At 41.5% G+C, this 18,210-nt stretch overlaps 1 protein-coding gene across 2 annotated transcripts in view; it reads left to right on the top strand.

Annotated features, from left to right (window-relative positions):
- The window catches only part of fstl4 (follistatin-like 4), a 124,561-nt gene that overhangs the window by 67,453 nt on the left and 38,898 nt on the right, over positions 1–18,210 (top strand). For both annotated transcript variants that reach the window (XM_056242751.1, XM_056242750.1), the window contains exons 4-6: positions 2,598–2,718; positions 10,472–10,633; positions 17,346–17,480. In XM_056242751.1, coding sequence (XP_056098726.1) covers positions 2,598–2,718; positions 10,472–10,633; positions 17,346–17,480 — 418 coding nt within the window. The remainder of the gene's footprint in view (positions 1–2,597; positions 2,719–10,471; positions 10,634–17,345; positions 17,481–18,210) is intronic.

Here is an 18,210-nt window from a genome sequence, read left to right as displayed (position 1 = left end):
CAGTCAAATATCCACTGAGTTCTGCTCATATTTCATTACCTTCATCTAAACTATAGCGAATAAACTGTGATAATGTGAGAAATGTTGAAGGTGTCTAAATACATTTTGGTTTGACTGTAAATACGTGATTGTGTCTTGAAGCATCAGCATGTGTAACTGTGTTTGATTGTGAGGTCTTAGGCATTGATTGGGATTCCTCGGACGGCTTCCCAGGGGAAAAGAAGAGTTTATTCTACATGCTTCTCCCTGTTGAATGCTCTTTAAAAATGAGGCATATGGTGCCTGTTTACAGCTGTATAGTAGCTAGAGTTTTAGGGTGTACGTACAGTACCCTGACAGCAACAGTGTTGGCCCAGATCCGGCCCGCAACTGGTACACGTCGATTCCACACGGATCCGGGCCGACACTATGTTTCTGTCTGGGTTGGATCGTTTACAGGTGCTTCTCAGTCTTTGTTGGTTTCCGTTAAACCTGTCAGTTTGGCAGTTCATGCCGTGAATCATTGATTTCAATCCAGCTGATTTCAGTCAATTTGTCGGATAAATACCTTAACCAAGTTCAGTGTTTTGTTCTTCCCTAATATTTAAAATATGTTCCGAATTTTTTGATGGTTTAATCAAACTTGTAGGGTCATAAAAACAAATATCCCTTTCAGACATCACTTTTGGCCTCGATTGTAATTGGGAACGGGTGTGGATGGAGAAGAGCAGCGGGCCCAGGACTGAACCCTGTGGTACACCGCTGGTTACGGCACAGCCTGAGGAGAGTGCCGCTTACGAGCTGATATCCAGATTGGATGTAAAGCAGGAAAGTTTAGATGTGCTCCAAGGGATGTAATGGGAATCTGGCACTCTGTGAAAGAGTTTTAACTTTTGCATTCTGACGCAGACATCTATTGACCAATGAGAACTTCACACAGGCGAGTTCAGTGCTACATTTTGATGTTGCATATTTTTTTTTTTTAGTATTTATTGAAAGCATTCATTTATATGTGTCTAGTAAGGAAAAGGGGTTTTTAATTTACACATTTTTTCTTTTATTCCATCATGTCCTTTGAACGAGCAAAGCATCTGATCTTAAAATCTCTATTTGAAGGAAATAATCCTGAAAACAGAATGAGATTTTTTTTTCATTTCAGGCAGATTTGTCTTATACCGCTGAGAGAAAAAGGCATATTTGAATTTCTATTAATGTCCAATAAAACTTTATGTAGACTGAACAACCCAGACAGCAACACAGTGTCGGCCCAGATCCGGGCCACATCTGGTACATGTGGATTCCACGCATTGTTGCTGTCTGGGAAGTGTCCTGATATTAATCTGAAATCATAACTTTTTTTAATGCCATATATTTAACAACTAGTTTCTGAAAATACACACAGCATTACATTTGAAGCAGTGAAGTTGTTTTTCAGGTGATGCTGTGTGTTGTAAGACCCAGCAACACAACACACCACTGACCCAGGAGTAAATGAACTGCTGAGGGTTCAAACAGAAGAAGCTCTAGATTTGAGAAACGCCAAGCCAGTGTCGTGACCTCAATCCAGCTGCAGTCTGTTGTGTGATCTGAAGCGAGGAGGAGCGTGCAAATGCACCTCAGCGGCTCCAGAAACATTTAGTAGAGGAAATTGCCAATAAAAAGCTTATCTAATGTTTTATTCGTTAAACAGCTCCTTCAGTTCACACCTTTACCGCTTTAGAGATAAATTGGCACAGTTGTGTGACGAACACACATCTCTGATTCTAAATCTAATGCCAGCTAAATTTCCCTAGTGTTTTTGTGTTTTCCGAACATTTTAATTAGGCGTTTATTAACTGTAGTTGTGGTGCTGTTATTTCGGTTAAACCTCATCACGAGACATTATCTGACAATTGATTTAAAAATTTGAATGACAAACTCTTAATTACATTTCATCAGAAAGTGGCAGGCAACACAGTGATGAAAACGTCTACGAGTCCTCCTTATGCAGCATAATATCGGCCTTACGGCAGAGGTGAAGAATTATCAGTCACATAATCTATATTTAATAAAAAAAGTAATTAGTTTTTGTCGCTGGGTTTCCACAGCATCCGTGTCCTTGGAAGAGAGTCACTTCTGCCCTCTTCATCCTAAAACTTCAGCACTTGGAGGCAAATTAGTGTTTTTCCAGGAGCTGATCATCCATCTCGCTGGATTAGTGACGACCTCCTAAACAAACAAATCGCAGTTTTGTTCCCTGTGCGGCAGCCGAGCCCTTTTCAGTGCGCCCTATAAAGCTGCAGGTGTGTTAGGGTTTAAGAGCGAGATTTCGTGTCCTTAAATCATTTACCCTCGGCAAACTCATATAACTACAAAACAGTTTAATGTTTTAATCCCCCTTGAGTCGGCCCAAAACCCCAGATGAGGGGACGCATCCTCACAAAACCACAACAGGCTTCATTAATCACGCTAACGCTGGCTATATTTTTAACCCTTACCATTTATCAGCCTGAGAGAGCATGACAGTGAGGAACAAACCCCTTCTCCCGCTCGCTCATGGGACGCCACTGATTCATAGTCTATTCATCCCATGCCTTCCTGCTGTTTTATTCTCCGCCTCTTTATTCCCGTTCAACTAGGACTTTGGCGACGACGGCTCGCTCTACATTACTAAGGTGACTACGATTCACATGGGGAACTACAGCTGTCACGCATACGGCTATGAGGATCTGTCCCAAACCCACGTGCTCCAGGTGAATGGTTAGTAGTAGAATCTTTCATATCTCACCTTTGCTTTTCATGAACTCTGTTTTAATGTCTGTAAAGGTTGTGAAATGGATGACTAAAGTTGTGTACCTTTTTTTTTACAGTGTCCACTTTATTTTACAGTCCTGTTCCCCCTATGTAGATACTATGTACTTATTATAGTAATTACAATAATTGGGTAAAAACGTAACCTAAACCCAACCTTAACCCATGTAGTTACCTTACATTAACCAGTACTTTCTTAGGTAAGTACACATAAGTGCAGATACTGTAAAGTAAAGTGCAACCATAAATCACTATAGTAATTACAAAAACAATGGTTAAGCATGGCAGTAATACAGTATGATGTACATTGCATTAAGGCTACGTCCACATCTATCCAGATAGATTTGAAAACACATCTTTTCATGTGTTCATTTTAATCTTACATTGCGTTTACATCTCATCAGAATAAACTCCAGAACCTGAAAAGGACTGTTTAACTTAAATTTTATGGTAGTAGAGAAACTATGTAAGGTAGTGGCCAAAAAGTGATGTCCGGCCTAGGAAAATCTACATATTCACCTTTTTTTTTATATTAAAAAAAGAAATGTTGATTTTGTAAGCATATTGCGTATTTGTGCATGGATTCGATTGTTTTATTTGTGTTAATAACGCACTGAAACATACCAAATTGTGCAGAGAATTTTTGGTGGCCAGGCTGTCATAAAAAGAAATTATGAACGCATAACTGATTATGCTGTAGTCAGTGTAGTATGCTTTTTTTTTTTTTTTTTTGCATAGTAAAATAAAAGCTGTAACTGTAGTTTGCTAACTTTTTGTAATTAACTTTTTTTTTTGTCAAATAATTTTGTCAGATAAATACCTTAACCAAGTTTAGTGCCTCATATTTGAGCCTGGTTTCTCCCAAGGTTTTTCTTCTCCATTCTGTCACCTGATGGAGTTTGGGGTCCTTGCCTCTGTCCCCTTTGACTTTTGTCTTGCTTAGTTGGGGACATTTAATTTTCAACAATATTATTGATCTGCTGCATTAACACAGTTATATAAGAACTAAACTGAGCTGGACGATGACATCACGGTTTTCTCCTAAGCAGCTCAATAGATAAATGAACTAAATTAATAACTTTTTTACAACAGAAATGAACCATCACTGAACTTACTTAAGCTGGACTGTGACGCTATTTTTTTCTAGGTCTGGTGTACAACAGAAACAAACTCTGTTGTATTATTTTCCTGTTTTTACTGTAAAGCTGCTTTGAAACAATCTGTATTGTAAAAAGCGCTGTATAAATAAAGGTGACTTGACTTGACTATTTAAAAAATATATGATTATGGTTTAATCATTCTTGTAGTGTCATTAGAAACAAAATATCCCCTCTGGACATCACTTTTGGCCTCTATTGTAATTGGGAACAGGTGTGGATGGAGAAGAGCAGCGGGCCCAGGACTGAACCCTGTGGTACACCGCTGGTTACGGCACAGCGTGAGGAGAGTGCCGCTTACAAGCTGTTGTCCAGATGTAAAGCTGGAAAGTTTAGATTGAAAAATCCAGAAGCATTCATGCAGTAATGATGGCTACAGAGAGATGGGGAAACATCAAACATTTGAGTGTTAGTCTGTTGGAACTAAGCACTAAGCACCTGAGAACCTGGGGCAGCACCCAGGTCCAAACTGTAAAACCTGACGAACGTGAGCGGTGAGGACCAGCCTGCCGCATCACATACGTCTTGAAGAGAAACTCCAAATAATAAGGCTTTAGAGGCCGCCATACCCCTCGTAGAGTGAGCTCTGACCACCAAAGGACACGGCTGGTCAGAGTACTCGTATGCAAGTGAAATAGCCTCAACTATCCACTTACTAACCGTCTGTTTAGAAGCAGGAAAACCCTTCTTAGGTGATCCAAAGCAAATAAATAACTGGTCGGACTTCCTCATTGAAGATGTCCGATGAACATAAGTATCCAGTGCTCGCACTGGACACAAGAGGTTCAGCCTTTCCTGGTCCGCAGATGTAAAAGGAGGACAGAAACCTGCAGCACAATAGGCCTCGGAATAATGGTAGGCACCTTTGGAACATATCCATGTTTCGGGTAAGAATGCCTTGGCCATCCCCGGTGCACTCAAAGCAGGTGGGGACCGAAAGGGCCTGAAGGTCTGACTCTAATAGGGACGAAATAGCTAGCAGAAAATAGTCTTAAAAGAAAGGAACTTCTCTGAGACCAAATCTAAGGGCTCGAAGGCAGCCCCAGATAGGCCTTCTAGAACTATTGCAAGGTCCCAAGCCAGCACCCTAGTGCAAGTTGCAGGCCTCAGCCTCAAAGTGCCACGAAGGAAACGAGTGATCAGGGGGTCTCGACCCAAAAATGTACTACCCACCAGGGCGTGGAAAGCCGCAATGGCCGCCCCGTATACCTTAAGCGTGGAAGGACATAGACCTGATACAAAGCGTTCTTGCAGAAACTCGAATACTGTGTTTACTGAACAGTTAACCGGATCCCACTGACGCTGGTAACACCAAGAAGTGAAAAACTCTCGAAATAGTGAATATAGTTTCCTCGTAGCGGGAGCTCTGGAGCTTAGAATGGTCTCAACAACCTCGGTTGAGAGACCACTCTCTATGAGTTGGGCCCCCTCAGAGGCCAAACCCACAGTTTCCAAATCCCCTGCCGGGGGTGCAATATTGCATCCCCTGCCTGAGACGGAAGGTCTCTCCTGATCGGGACCTCCAAGGGAGGTCCGTCGAGGAGAAAAATTAGGTCCGCAAACCAAATTCAGCTCGGCCAGGGTGGTGCTACTAAATAGGCTTATTCCATCCTGGCGGAATCACTCCAGAACTCCTGGGAGCAGAGCAACAGGGGGAAATGCGTACAGACGTAGCCTCAGCCACGTCTGCACCATAGCAACCAGCCCCGAGGGGACTGGTTGAGTGAGGGATAACCAGAGTGGACAGTGCGTCGTATGCTGAGACGAGAACAAATCCACTTCTGCCTGGCCATAAAATTCCCATATTTGCTCCACCGCCTCGGGGTGGAGTCCCCTGGCCTCAGCCCCTGCCTCGACAGGGTGTCTGCTCCAATATTCTGGCCCCCCTGGAATATACACTGCCCTCAGACAGCGTAATTTCCTGAGGGACCAAAATAATAGGCCACCAACGTGTTGTCTGTGGGTCAAGAACCAGAGTTTCCTCCATATAACCAAGGCGCGGGGATACTGCCGCGTGATCTTGATCGTACGGAGTGGGTTTCCCCTCAGGGAGAACCCTCTGGTCCTGAGCCACCACTGTAAAGGTCTCACGTACAGCAGGTCAAAGGGTACCACATTGAACGCTGCTGCCCTGAGGCCTAACAGTCACTGTTTCAGACACATGATGGCCCCTCAGGTCTGGGAGGAGATGTCTCAACGCATTGAAGACGACCATCATCTCTAGGCAATTCATGTGCCAAGCGAGATGATGACTCCTCCCAAGCCCTGAGCTGAGCGGCCTTCCAATACCGCTCCCCAGCCGGTGAGGGAAGCATCTGTCGAGATAGCAACTCGATGGCAAAGAGCTCCCAACACCGAACCCTGGGTTAAGAACCAGTGTTTCCTCCATATAACCAAGGCACGAAGGCACCGCCGTGTGATCTTGATCATACGAAGTGTGTTTCCCCTCGGGGAGAACCCTCTGGTCCTGCGCCACCACTGCAAAGGTCTCATGTACAGCAGGCCAAAAGGTATCCCGTTGGACGCTGCTGCCACAAGACCCAACAGTCTCTCGAACTGTTTTACAGTGCGTGACTGGCCTAGCCTCAGCTCTTTTGTGGCTGTTAGGATAGCAGCTACACGAACGGGCGACAGAGTGGCCCGCATCGTCACTGAATCCCATACCACACCAAGGAAAGTGGTTCTCTGTACTGGAGAAAGCACACTCTTCTTGGCATTGAGCCTCAACCCCAACATCTGCATATGAGCGAGAACGACACCTCGGTGCCGAACCGCTAACTGTTCTGATTCCGCTAGAATCAGCCAGTCATCTATGCAATTCAGAATGCGTATACACTGCAGCCTGGCGGGGCCAGAGCTGCGTCTACACACTTCGTGAATGTGCGGGGTGATAGAGCTAGACCGAAAGGAAGTGCCTGATACTGGTGTTCTTTGCCCCAAAGAAAACCTCAGGAACCTCCTGTGCTGAGGGAGGATGGAGATATGAAAGTATACGTCTTTTAGATCTATCGTGACAAACCAGTCCTCGGATCTGATTTGAGTCACGATCTGTTTGAGTGTCAGCTACTTGGACTTGAGTTCCAGCACCAAACACTCCAACAGACGAAGATCTAGTATGTGACGCAGCTCTCCATCCTTTTTTGGAACAATGAGATAACGACTGTAAAGACCCGACGCAATGTCGGGTGAGTACACCTGCTCTATAGCTTTCTTTGCTAACAGGGCCTTTACCCCTTGCTCCATTACCAGAGAGATTACCATTACCCATAGAGATATATTTGGCAGTAGCTTCCGCGCTGCCAGAAAATCTACCAAGGGAACCAGCCCCTCGAGGCTGGCCTCTGGTGTAATAAAGACAGCCAGTTCGGGGACCTGAAACATACTGGCAGGAACCACCCGAACTGACTGTTTTCGAACCCCCCTCAGAGGGCGCGAGTCCGACGCAATGTCGAGTTGACGCTGCGCCAGAAGCTCGCTGGAGAACGCTGCGCCCCGAAGCACCAAGGGTGGCGGGGTTGGCAGAACGGTCCCCTGAGGGCACAGAGATGGAAAGGGCACCGTATAATGAGGTGTACACCATTCCACCCCGGTTGGGGCTGCCCTCACCGGTCTGACGCCGTGGCGCCAGACCTTTTCTTTTTGAGCCGCAGCCTTCTCAGCATGAAGAACGGTCCTCGGATCCGGCTTCTGCTTTGAAGGCTTTGGCTGCTGTGTTGTGTATGAGAAACTAGCCGGCTGGAGCTGCTCACGCCCAGCAGCCCCAGTGGGTTGGACATAGTGAGGGAGAGATTATCTTGTATCTTTCTCCATGATTCCCATCAAATTGAGCCAGAGGTGTCTCTCAGTGACCACAAGGGCTGTATCCCTGAGAGATAAATCTGTGGCCCGACAAAGTTCTCAAACCCCATCGGGCCAAACTCCCTCACTTCTGTCCAAATACCACAGCAGGTCAGCCTGATATGCTTGTAGCACTGCTATAGTGTGCAAGCAGGCTCATGCTAGACCCACTGCCATATATGCTTTTCCCACTAGATTAAAAAATTGTTTTCTTTAATGGTTTAGTGAGAGAAGCCGACGCCTTCAGGGACGATACTGAACGCTGCGACGCCTTCAGGGACGCTGCGGGGTATTGCCCCACAGCCATACTCTCTTAACCCCCAAATATCTGAATATACATGAATGTGGGGCTAAAAAATGAGTAAGGCTTTTTCCATGATCTAGACAGCTCGCTGTGCAGATCGGGAAAAATGGAAGGCCCCGTGATGGAGGTGGAAAAATAGAGGGAAGGAAACTCGTTCAATTTATTTTAAGGACGAGTGCCCCCTTATTTCTGCTGGCCATTAAATATTTAATTTATCTACAGCCTTAGTAAACACCTCCACCAGCTTATTATTATATATATTTTTTTTATACATTCTTTATATATATACACTTTATTTTATATATAATATATAAACTATCATATATATATATATATATATATATATATATAGGCTATATATAATTCTCATACGCTGGGGAAGAGATGGCAAATCCACTTCCCCCATGATTGTGTCACTTTCAATGTCCAGCACATCTACCTCCTCGGAGGTAGAGCACTGAAGCATTGATTTCTCTCCCCGGGCGGAAGAGACCGCAGCGCGGGCTCCTGAGACCGGAGAGAGAGCACTGGATCCCTCGTGGAAAGGGAGGAGATAAGATCCGCGGACCCGTCTCCAACCCCGTAAAGAGATCCTATTCGCGATCCACAGGAATGCATTCTCCGCGCTGCCTCGGCAGACGCGTGTCCTGCACCCTGAGGATCGCGAGCCTGGCCACTTTCCTCGAAAAGTGACAGGCGGGAGTGGAGCATGCGAAGCGAAAGCTTCTCACAATGTTGCAATCAGCCCCCTCGGAGGCTGATACCGCATGCTCCACTCCCAAACAAACTACACAAAGCTCGTGTGTGTCCCCACCCGTTAAATAACGCGGGCAGGGAGAAGCACAGAGTTTGTAAAGTTGTTTCGCCATAACTCTTCCCAATAATATCGAACAGACAACAATAAATAGACAGAGACAGAGTAACACAGATCGCTTGCTGAGACACAGAAGCTAATGCCGCGTTTCACCGGATGTGCTCTTATGCCTTCCTGGTCATGACGTCACCCGCCCGTGACGCTCATTCTTTCCATTGGACTAGTTGACATTGATGCTCAGACGCATTCACGCTGGGGGCGTTCCCAAAGCATCGATGACGCATCGCGAGTTCCCTCGAAAGGGAACTGAACTGATCTGGACGATGACATCACGGTTTTCTCCTAAGCAGCTCAATAGATAAATGAACTAAATTAATAACTTTTTTACAACAGAAATGAACCATCACTGAACTTAAGCTGGACTGTGACGCTATTTTCTTCTAGGTCTGGTGTACAACAGAAACAAACTCTGTTGTATTATTTTCCTGTTTTCACTGTAAAGCTGCTTTGAAACAATCTGTATTGTAAAAAGCGCTGTATAAATAAAGGTGACTTGACTTGACTATTTAAAAAATATAAAATATTTTCCTCATAATTTTTATGGTTTAATCATACTTGTAGTGTCATTAGAAACAAAATATCCCCTCTGGACATCACTTTTGGCCTCTATTGTAATTGGGAACAGGTGTGGATGGAGAAGAGCAGCGGGCCCAGGACTGAACCCTGTGGTACACCGCTGGTTACGGCACAGCGTGAGGAGAGTGCCGCTTACAAGCTGTTGTCCAGATGTAAAGCTGGAAAGTTTAGATTGAAAAATCCAGAAGCATTCATGCAGTAATGATGGCTACAGAGAGATGGGGAAACATCAAACATTTCATATAATTGTAGAAAGCAAACCCTGCTTTAGTTACGGCAAGGAAAGAAGGTTTAGTGCAGTGGGTCTGAATACGAAGTGACTCCAGACAGTTCCAGTTATCTATCTATATATATATATATATATATATATATACGTAATTTGCTTTCTACAATTATATGCTAGTTTCCCCATCTCTCTGTAGCCATCATTGCTGCATGAATGCTTCTGGAGTGTATACTTATTTATATCCCTTCATCTCCAGTATTTGTTGGATTTCAAACCTTTTTTGAAATTGTGTTGATAAAGGAAAAAGTTTTCATCTTTAGGTTGTTCAAACCTTTAATAACAAGGCATATTTTTTCACTGAGGGAGATGAAGGGATGTAAACGAACCCTGTATTGAAACAAAAGTTAAAAATCCTTTAATATATTTGTGAGAGGAAAATACTGGGAGAATTTTCAATTAACGAGGACAATACGTGTGATTGTTTGCGAGCTTGTTTTGTCAGTAGAGCCGCTCTAATTGAAGAGAGATACAGCTGAATGAACAGCCTTGAGCGGGACGTGTGTTTGTTGCTCAATCCCCCCCACCTCATCTCTCATTCGTGTCATTAAATGACCATTTCTGACTAACACAAAGCAGGGAATCCAAAACAAAGCAATTGTTCTGGAATTGAATGACTTTCTCTGTTGTTCACAGTCTCTTTTTTTTTTTTTGTCTCTTTGTCCTTCTAGTGCCTCCAGTAATCCTGGTGTACCCGGAGACTCAGGCCCAGGAACCGGGGGTTGCTGCCAGCTTGCACTGCCATGCAGATGGTCTACCAAACCCCAAACTGTCCTGGCTGAAGAATGGCCTGGACCTGCAGCCACACGCATCCAAGCAGATTTCACTTCTCGGTACGACCCTCAGCCCTTCCTCTTGGGAATCAGATAAAGACAGACGGGGAGATAAACAGACTGACGTGTAATGGGCAGCATATGAAAAACATTCGGTAACACTTTCTATGAAGACCATGCTTATAATGAATTATAACCCCGTTTATATTTATTTATAAGTATTACTATTCTATAAATATATTTATAAAGACTCATTAAGACCTATACTGCATTATAAGAACAGTTATAGTTACATTTAAATTATTTTTATAATTCCTTATAAGTCATGCATTTGCTTTTTCAATGTGCATGTTCATAATATACACTGATTTTTAAAAGATCAAATATAAGATAGACCCAGAGACACTTGTTTGCTGTACCAGTTGGTTATCAATTATGTCTTTATGGCTAATGTTTGCATTAGAGGTCATGAATGGTCATTTTAATTTATCCATGGTTTTGCTTATAGCAGTTTGGAATTATTCTTTAAAAAATAATGTTGCAGTGTTTTGTACGGAAGCTTCTTTCCGCCACAGAATGAAAAATAAAAAAGGTAATTGCGACTTTTTATCTCACAATTCTGACTTTTTTTCTCACAATTGCAAGTTTACATCACATATAAAGTCAGAATTGCGTGAAATAAAGTTGCAATTGCGTGTTATAAAGTCAGAATTGCGAGATATAAAGTCAGAATTGATTGATATAAAGTCGAAATTGCGTGTTTTAAAGTCAGAATTGTGAGATATAAACTATTCTGAGGGGGAAAAAGTTAGTCTTTTTTCCCCCTTAGAATTGGCCTGATAAGTCGAAATTGCGAGTTTATATCTCACAATTCTGAGAAAAGATGTCAGAATTTCGAGATATAAACTCGCAATTATGTGTTATAAAGTCAGAATTGCGAGATGTAAACTCGCAATTGTGAGAAAGTCGACTTTATTTCTCATAATTGTGACTTTATTTCTCAGAATTGCGACTTTTTATCTCGCAATTGCGACTTTATTTCTCACAATTCTGACTTCATATCTCGCAATTGTGAGATAAAAAGTCGCAATTATTTATTCTTATTTTTTTTATTCAGTGGCGGAAACAAGCTTCCATAGTTTTGCTAGTATGTAAGATTAAAAATATTTTTTTTCAACTATTTGTATTAATGATTTCTGTTTTTTTCTGTTTATTGTTCATTAGTTATATTTAACATTTAACTTAAAATGTATGAGAACATCATGATTTCTTAACATTTGCTTTAGGAAAATTGCATCGTACGTTTTCACTTTACTTAAAGCATCAATGGTGCAATTAAAGAGGTTAGTAACTGTATTATTACTCACAATAGGGATTTATAAGAACACAACACGGCTATTAATAACTATATATATTCACTTATTTGACAGAAATAAATTACAATTACTAAAGTCATTGCAACTAAAATATAATACCATTATAGCAATTCAGGTTGCATATAATGTTATTATAAATACATAAATCAGTCTATAATGGATTATGAGCATGCACATTGAAAAAGCAAATGCATGACTAAAAATAATTTTAATGTAACTATAACTGTTCTTATAATGCAGTGTAGGTCTTAATGAGTCTTTATAAATATACTAATATTTATAAATGGAGCTATAATTGATTTTAAACATGGTCTTCATGTAGTGTTAGCAAACACCCTCCACACACAGCAGTGGATTGCACTGTGCTTTAAGTCGTTGCTGACGCGCTGTGGGAGTGAACCTGCGGATCCTGAAAGGATGATGATGATGATAAAAACAGTGCATGAGATGAAGATGGCGGGCGCAGGCAAAAGCTCTCTTGAAGAGGTCTGTGGTTTCCAGCAGGAGTGCAGTATTGTTTACAGAGTAGCCCCTTATTAGAGCACTTTATTGGTTGAGTGCGGTCCATTGCACCCTGTAATAGGCTGTTATTTGCATCAGATGTTTGTGCTGCTCAAGTCCTGTATAAAAAAGACGAGAGCTTCAAGGTCTCATTTCTCTCATTTATTTGTTTCAGCTCCATCGTTTGGTTATTTATTCGTTCTTTGGAGATTTTATAACACAGAATGTTAGTGGAAGTGGTGTACGGTAGTTTAGATGAGCATTTGTGTTTCTCTGGCCATTCATTATCCTCTTGTGTTGTGTGTGTGTGTGTGTGTGTGTGTGTGTGTGTGTGTGTGTGTGTGTGTGTGTGTGTGTGTGTGTGTGTGTGTGTGTGTGTGTGTGTGTGTGTGTGTGTGTGTGTGTGTGTGTGTGTGTGTGTGTGTGTGTGTGTGTGTGTGTGTGTATTTCTGATTTCTGTCTGCTTTCATTTCACTCTGTTTTCATGCACACGTTAATATTTTATAAGTGCTCTTTTAAAGCTCTCCTGTTTCTGTTTGTGTCCACAGAAATATGTACAGCATCAAGATTCACTTTCACAGTATGACTAATAACAGGCCTAGCTCAGTGCGGAGACACAATGTGTCATTTTGTGTCAAATGATTATCTCTGGTTTATTGCTATATGGAAAGATGGATAGACTTGTGGATAGACACTGATGGCGACGCAAAAAAAACGAGTCTTGATTTATATTCATAGATGAAGCCAGGTCAACAATCACAAACCATAGTTTCCATCAGGGTTTCCCACCTGGGGTTCGACTTGATGAAAAGCTAATAATTATTAAATCATTAAAATATCAAATAAAAAATCATTTAAAGTGAAAACAATCGAAATAAAACACTTAAACACTAAATAAAGATTAAATATGCTAAGTTGCTAAATTATGGAAACATTAATGTAAAATCTCTAATTCAAATAAACATTTTAGATCAAAGGGGTTCAGCTGACAAAAACATTGGGAATCCCTGGTTTAAATGAATTGTTATTTTTAGGTAAATAAAACTAATATTGTTTTTGTGTGTTTTTCCAATTATAGACACTTTTTCCTTTTAGGAAATAAACTCCCATGTTCATTTCGTTAACGAAAACTATGATGAAAAAGTGTGTTCATTTATATGATAAATAGTCTAGAATAAATAGATGAGGTAAAATAAACCCTGGATATGAGTCGACATTCTCTTGATTTGTGCCAACAACAAAAAATTGGTTTAAAAAAATTACAACAATCATTGCGATTATAATTTTGTGCAAAATAATCGTGATTATCAATTAAACCATAATGAACCATGACGAAAATGTGACTATACGTTTTCATTGACTAAAGCTTGACCGAACAAAAACAGGATAAGGTTGACTATAAATAATTATGATAAAATCTAAAAAGTACATTTCACACAGGACTAAGATTAAATTGCAAAAAAATAGCTGATGTAATGACCACTACTCCTGTGAGTTGGTCTACACCGGTCACACACACATCATCACTGGCAGAGGTTGTATATCTCTGACGTCATATATTGTATTCGATAGCATTGTGTGGTGGAAATTATATGTTTTACGTTCACTCAAAATGATCGACCTTAGGCACATTTCACAGCTAATACTCACTTTTCGTGCATAATAAATAAAGAGATATTCACCTTGATTATTATTATGATGATTATACATATTTCCTCTCTGACACTGTCGCCTTAAATGCTGTTTGTTCTTGTAAGGTCTAGTTGTAAATCATGCCCTTGTCTCAGCATTCAGTACACGAGTAAATGCGTAACATTATTTTTATGAGGTTGAATTGAATATGAATATACTGTATGAGAGAAAATGCATATCCTGAATATCCGGACCTGGAAATGGTGGCAATTTCTTTTGTCTTCTCGAGTTGAAATGCCCCTGCGGTGTGACAAATGAATGTTTTAAAGGCTCTGAATTAATATGAGCTCACAAATAATAATTCTATGCAAAAGGCTAATTATAATTTCATGTCTATAATCCACTTGCAGTACATAAATGCAGCTGATGTGGAAATATGAAGTCAAGCTGCAAAAGAAAGTATAAAGCAGTATAAAGAGTTTGAATCGTGTCTGTTTAGAGGATAGATAGGATGAGATCAATAGAAGGACAGGAAAGTAGAGTGCTAGAGATGAGAGAATAAAGGTGAAGAGAGAGAGAGAGAGAGAGAGAGAGAGAGAGAGAGAGAGAGAGAGAGAGAGAGAGAGAGAGCGAGAGAGAGAGAGAGAGAGAGAGAGAGAGAGAGAGAGAGAGAGAGAGAGAGAGAGAGAGAGAGAGAGAGAGAGAGAGAGAGAGAGAGAGAGAGAGAGAGAGAGAGAGAACTCCCTGCATGTGTGTGATCTTTGACGCGGCACATGAAAGCGCTCGAGTCACACACACACAGCGTTCAGAGATGCTTGTGTTGTGATCAAGACAGGATCTGAGACTCGCTGAACTTCGAGAGCAGTCGTCCTGAGGTGTCACACACACACACACACACAACATCAGCCGTTCTCAGTTTACAAGCACCGCTTTGATTTGGAGATCGTGTGTGTTCATCCATAAAGCAGTGTTATTATCTTCATGCTCATTATTACTTCAAACGCTGAATCTTTGGGTGACCGAATCCCAGTATCGGCAGGTGATGAAGGATTTCATGAAGGTGATGTGGTCAGTATTCACAGGTGCAGAGATATGATGTGTGTATGGACACTGATGTGTATGAGCTTCACTACTCTGTCCTCGTGCTAAAGCCCATATCACGACTGAGTTCAGCACGCAGACACAACAATCCTATAGCCGACCCTCATTTATTATTAAATGATGGAGAAATGTTGTCAGACACCCTTTTAATGACTGAAGAATTATTCATTCATGAAATCCATTTGCTAATGAAAGTAAAGTCATTTGCAATGCTTTTATAACTGAATTTAATTAGCATCAAAAGCTCAATAAGAATAAAAGCAAAACACCATCAAAGTAACTGTAGCATCTTGTGTGTGTGTGTGTGTGTGTGTGTGTGTGTGTGTGTGTGTGTGTGTGTGTGTGTGTGTGTGTGTGTGTGTGTGTGTGTGTGTGTGTGTGTGTGTGTGTGTGTGTGTGTGTGTGTGTGTGTGTGTGTGAGACAGAGACAGAGACAGAGAGAGAGAGAGAGAGAGAGAGAGAGAGAGAGAGAGAGAGAGAGAGAGAGAGAGAGAGAGAGAGAGAGAGAGAGAGAGCGCTCCCAACAAGCCTTCAAAACTCACACAGCACATAGTAGAAACTGTTATCCCACTTCATATGTAAGATCTGTAACTACCGTGTACTAGCATTCAGTGGCAGCAGGTTTTACAGTAGAGAAGGCTCACTATTGTAGCAGTCTGGCGATCTTTCATAGTCATGTTCTGTTTAGTTGTATTGCCATGTTCAGGCCACATTTACACATAGCCGGGTATTTAGAGAACCGGCGTTATCAGAAATCTCCACTTTGGCTGGAGTTTTTAGAAATAATCGTTTTCTGTGATAAACACGGGGTTTTCGTGTAAATGAGAGGCCAAACCGCAGGGAAATATCTGCGTCTTCCCTTCGTGTAAACGGGGCATCAGTTTCATTTTCCTCTTCACTGTTTTGCCTGAGTTCTCGTTCATTCATTAGTTGTCATGGTTCCTGATTAGTTCGCACCTGTTCCTTGTTCCGTTAATGATCTTTCTTTGTGTATTTAAGCCCTCAGTTTCTCTCAGTTCATTGTCTCACGTTAACGTTTAAAGTGGTTGTGGTTTTCTCTGAGTGTTTATTAAAGTTTATTTCTCTTGATAATCGTCATCCTGTGCCACACATCATTCTCATCTGTTTATTCAGCATCTTATTTTGGCTTGAGTTTAGATGCCACCACATGAAACACAGTTTTAGGTTACTTGACAAAAGAAACCCAATTTAAAAGAAAAAGTTCTGAAATATAAGACAAGACACGCCAACTTTACCTTTCCTTCCTTTGGTCATTTTTTGAAAGAAAACATTTCTGCTGAAAAAACAAACACTCAATAAATCTAAGTATTGGGCTTTATAACTCGGCACAGTATTAGCTGCACCACAGGGAAGCCTTTATGGGTTTAGGAATGCCTTCACCCAAAGCTCTGTCAATGAAAAATGTTATTGGTCGACTCTAGGAACAAACACTTCAAAGTTACTTTTGAGATTTATGTTATTGCCCTGTAGGTGCTTGTTGATTTTGTTAGAGGCACTTTTTCTTCTTTGGTGTGTGTGTGTTAACTAGGGATGTGCCCGAAGCAAAACACCTTATTCGGAAAGGCACTGATAATGGCTTTAAATTGAATAATGAATTCTACCGAATAATAGGAAACATATTCGGCATACACAGTCACTCTTCCTGTTTGCTGGATAACAGCTGAGCCAGGGGTTCATAGCACAATATTTTACACAATCCTCTAAAATCACTACGCAATAATGAGTGTGTGAAGTAAATGAGTGTTTTTCAGAGCGATTGCAAATGAAATAATGCATTGCCATCTCTGTGCGTCTCCCAGAGTAATATGAATTTAAATACCACTTCACACACATTTACAGCTATATGTCTATTTAGATTGGCTCTGCTGCACACCCCGAGTGTTAACCCTGCTTAACAATCCAGCTTGAATCCCGTGTTGGTCCATGCTGGTTTATGCTGGTTAGAGCTGGTATAGTTGCTGGTCAGTCAAACTGAGCTGGTCCACCAGCACTCCTCACTCCTTAACCCGGGCTAGCAGTCCACCATCCCATACTGGACCAGCCATCCTGGATTGTTTAGCAGGGAAGAGATAGGAAATATAGGGATTACACAGTAAATGCGATCTGTGATCATCTAACTCTGTGTTGTTGTATTTCTTCAGCTAATGGCAGTGAGCTTCACATCGGAAGTGTGCGTTATGAAGACACTGGGGCTTATACATGCATCGCTAGAAACGAGGTTGGCGTGGATGAAGACATCTCATCTCTGTTTGTGGAAGATTCGGCGCGTAAGACACGTGAGTGATGATATAGAATCTGTTTCAGCAAAGATTGTAATGATTATGTAATGAACTATGCACTAAAAAAAAGTTTATTTAACTTAAATATGTAGTTCAGTCATGAAACTCTAGAGGGCTAGTCGGTCGTTTACATGCAATCTGCAAGCAATCACATCATTACCGCATGGCACAAGCTGATTGGTCTGCTGATCCCGCAACCAATGAGATTGCGTGCTCATCATTTAAATAGTCTGGTCCAGTGTTTGCTGTAGGCTAGTTCCTCTGAACCCCTCCACCTCCCCCAGCTCCACCTGCCTAGATCTACCACGGGATTGTCTATTTATATCTCACATGCTCACAACAGCGTGTCTGTGTATCTGTGTATCTGTTAGCAGTAGCAAGTCCAAACTTGCTCTGCATCAGCAGCAATAATAATCAGCAGTGTAGCGGATCTAGTCCGCCATCTAGATGTAGTTGAACTGGTTTTATTCAAGTCAAAATTATTAACACCCAACCATCTACCTATTTCAATTTATACAAACAAAGCTATTTTTAGTTCACCCAAAAATGATAACTCTGTCATCATTTACTCACTCTCAAGTTGTTCAAAACCTCAATGAGTTTCTTTCTTCTGTTGAACACAAGAGAAGATATTTTGAAGAATGTTGGTGACGGTAGGCTTTGACTTCCGTAGTATTTTTTTTTCCACAATGGAAGTTACTGGCTACCGTACACTGGTTACCAACAT

This window comes from Rhinichthys klamathensis, unplaced genomic scaffold (genome assembly GCF_029890125.1).
Source record: "Rhinichthys klamathensis goyatoka isolate OS25496 unplaced genomic scaffold, OSU_Roscu_1.1 h1tg000750l_1, whole genome shotgun sequence".
Lineage (NCBI taxonomy): Eukaryota > Metazoa > Chordata > Actinopteri > Cypriniformes > Leuciscidae > Rhinichthys > Rhinichthys klamathensis.
This window is presented reverse-complemented; position numbering and strand designations above follow the sequence as displayed.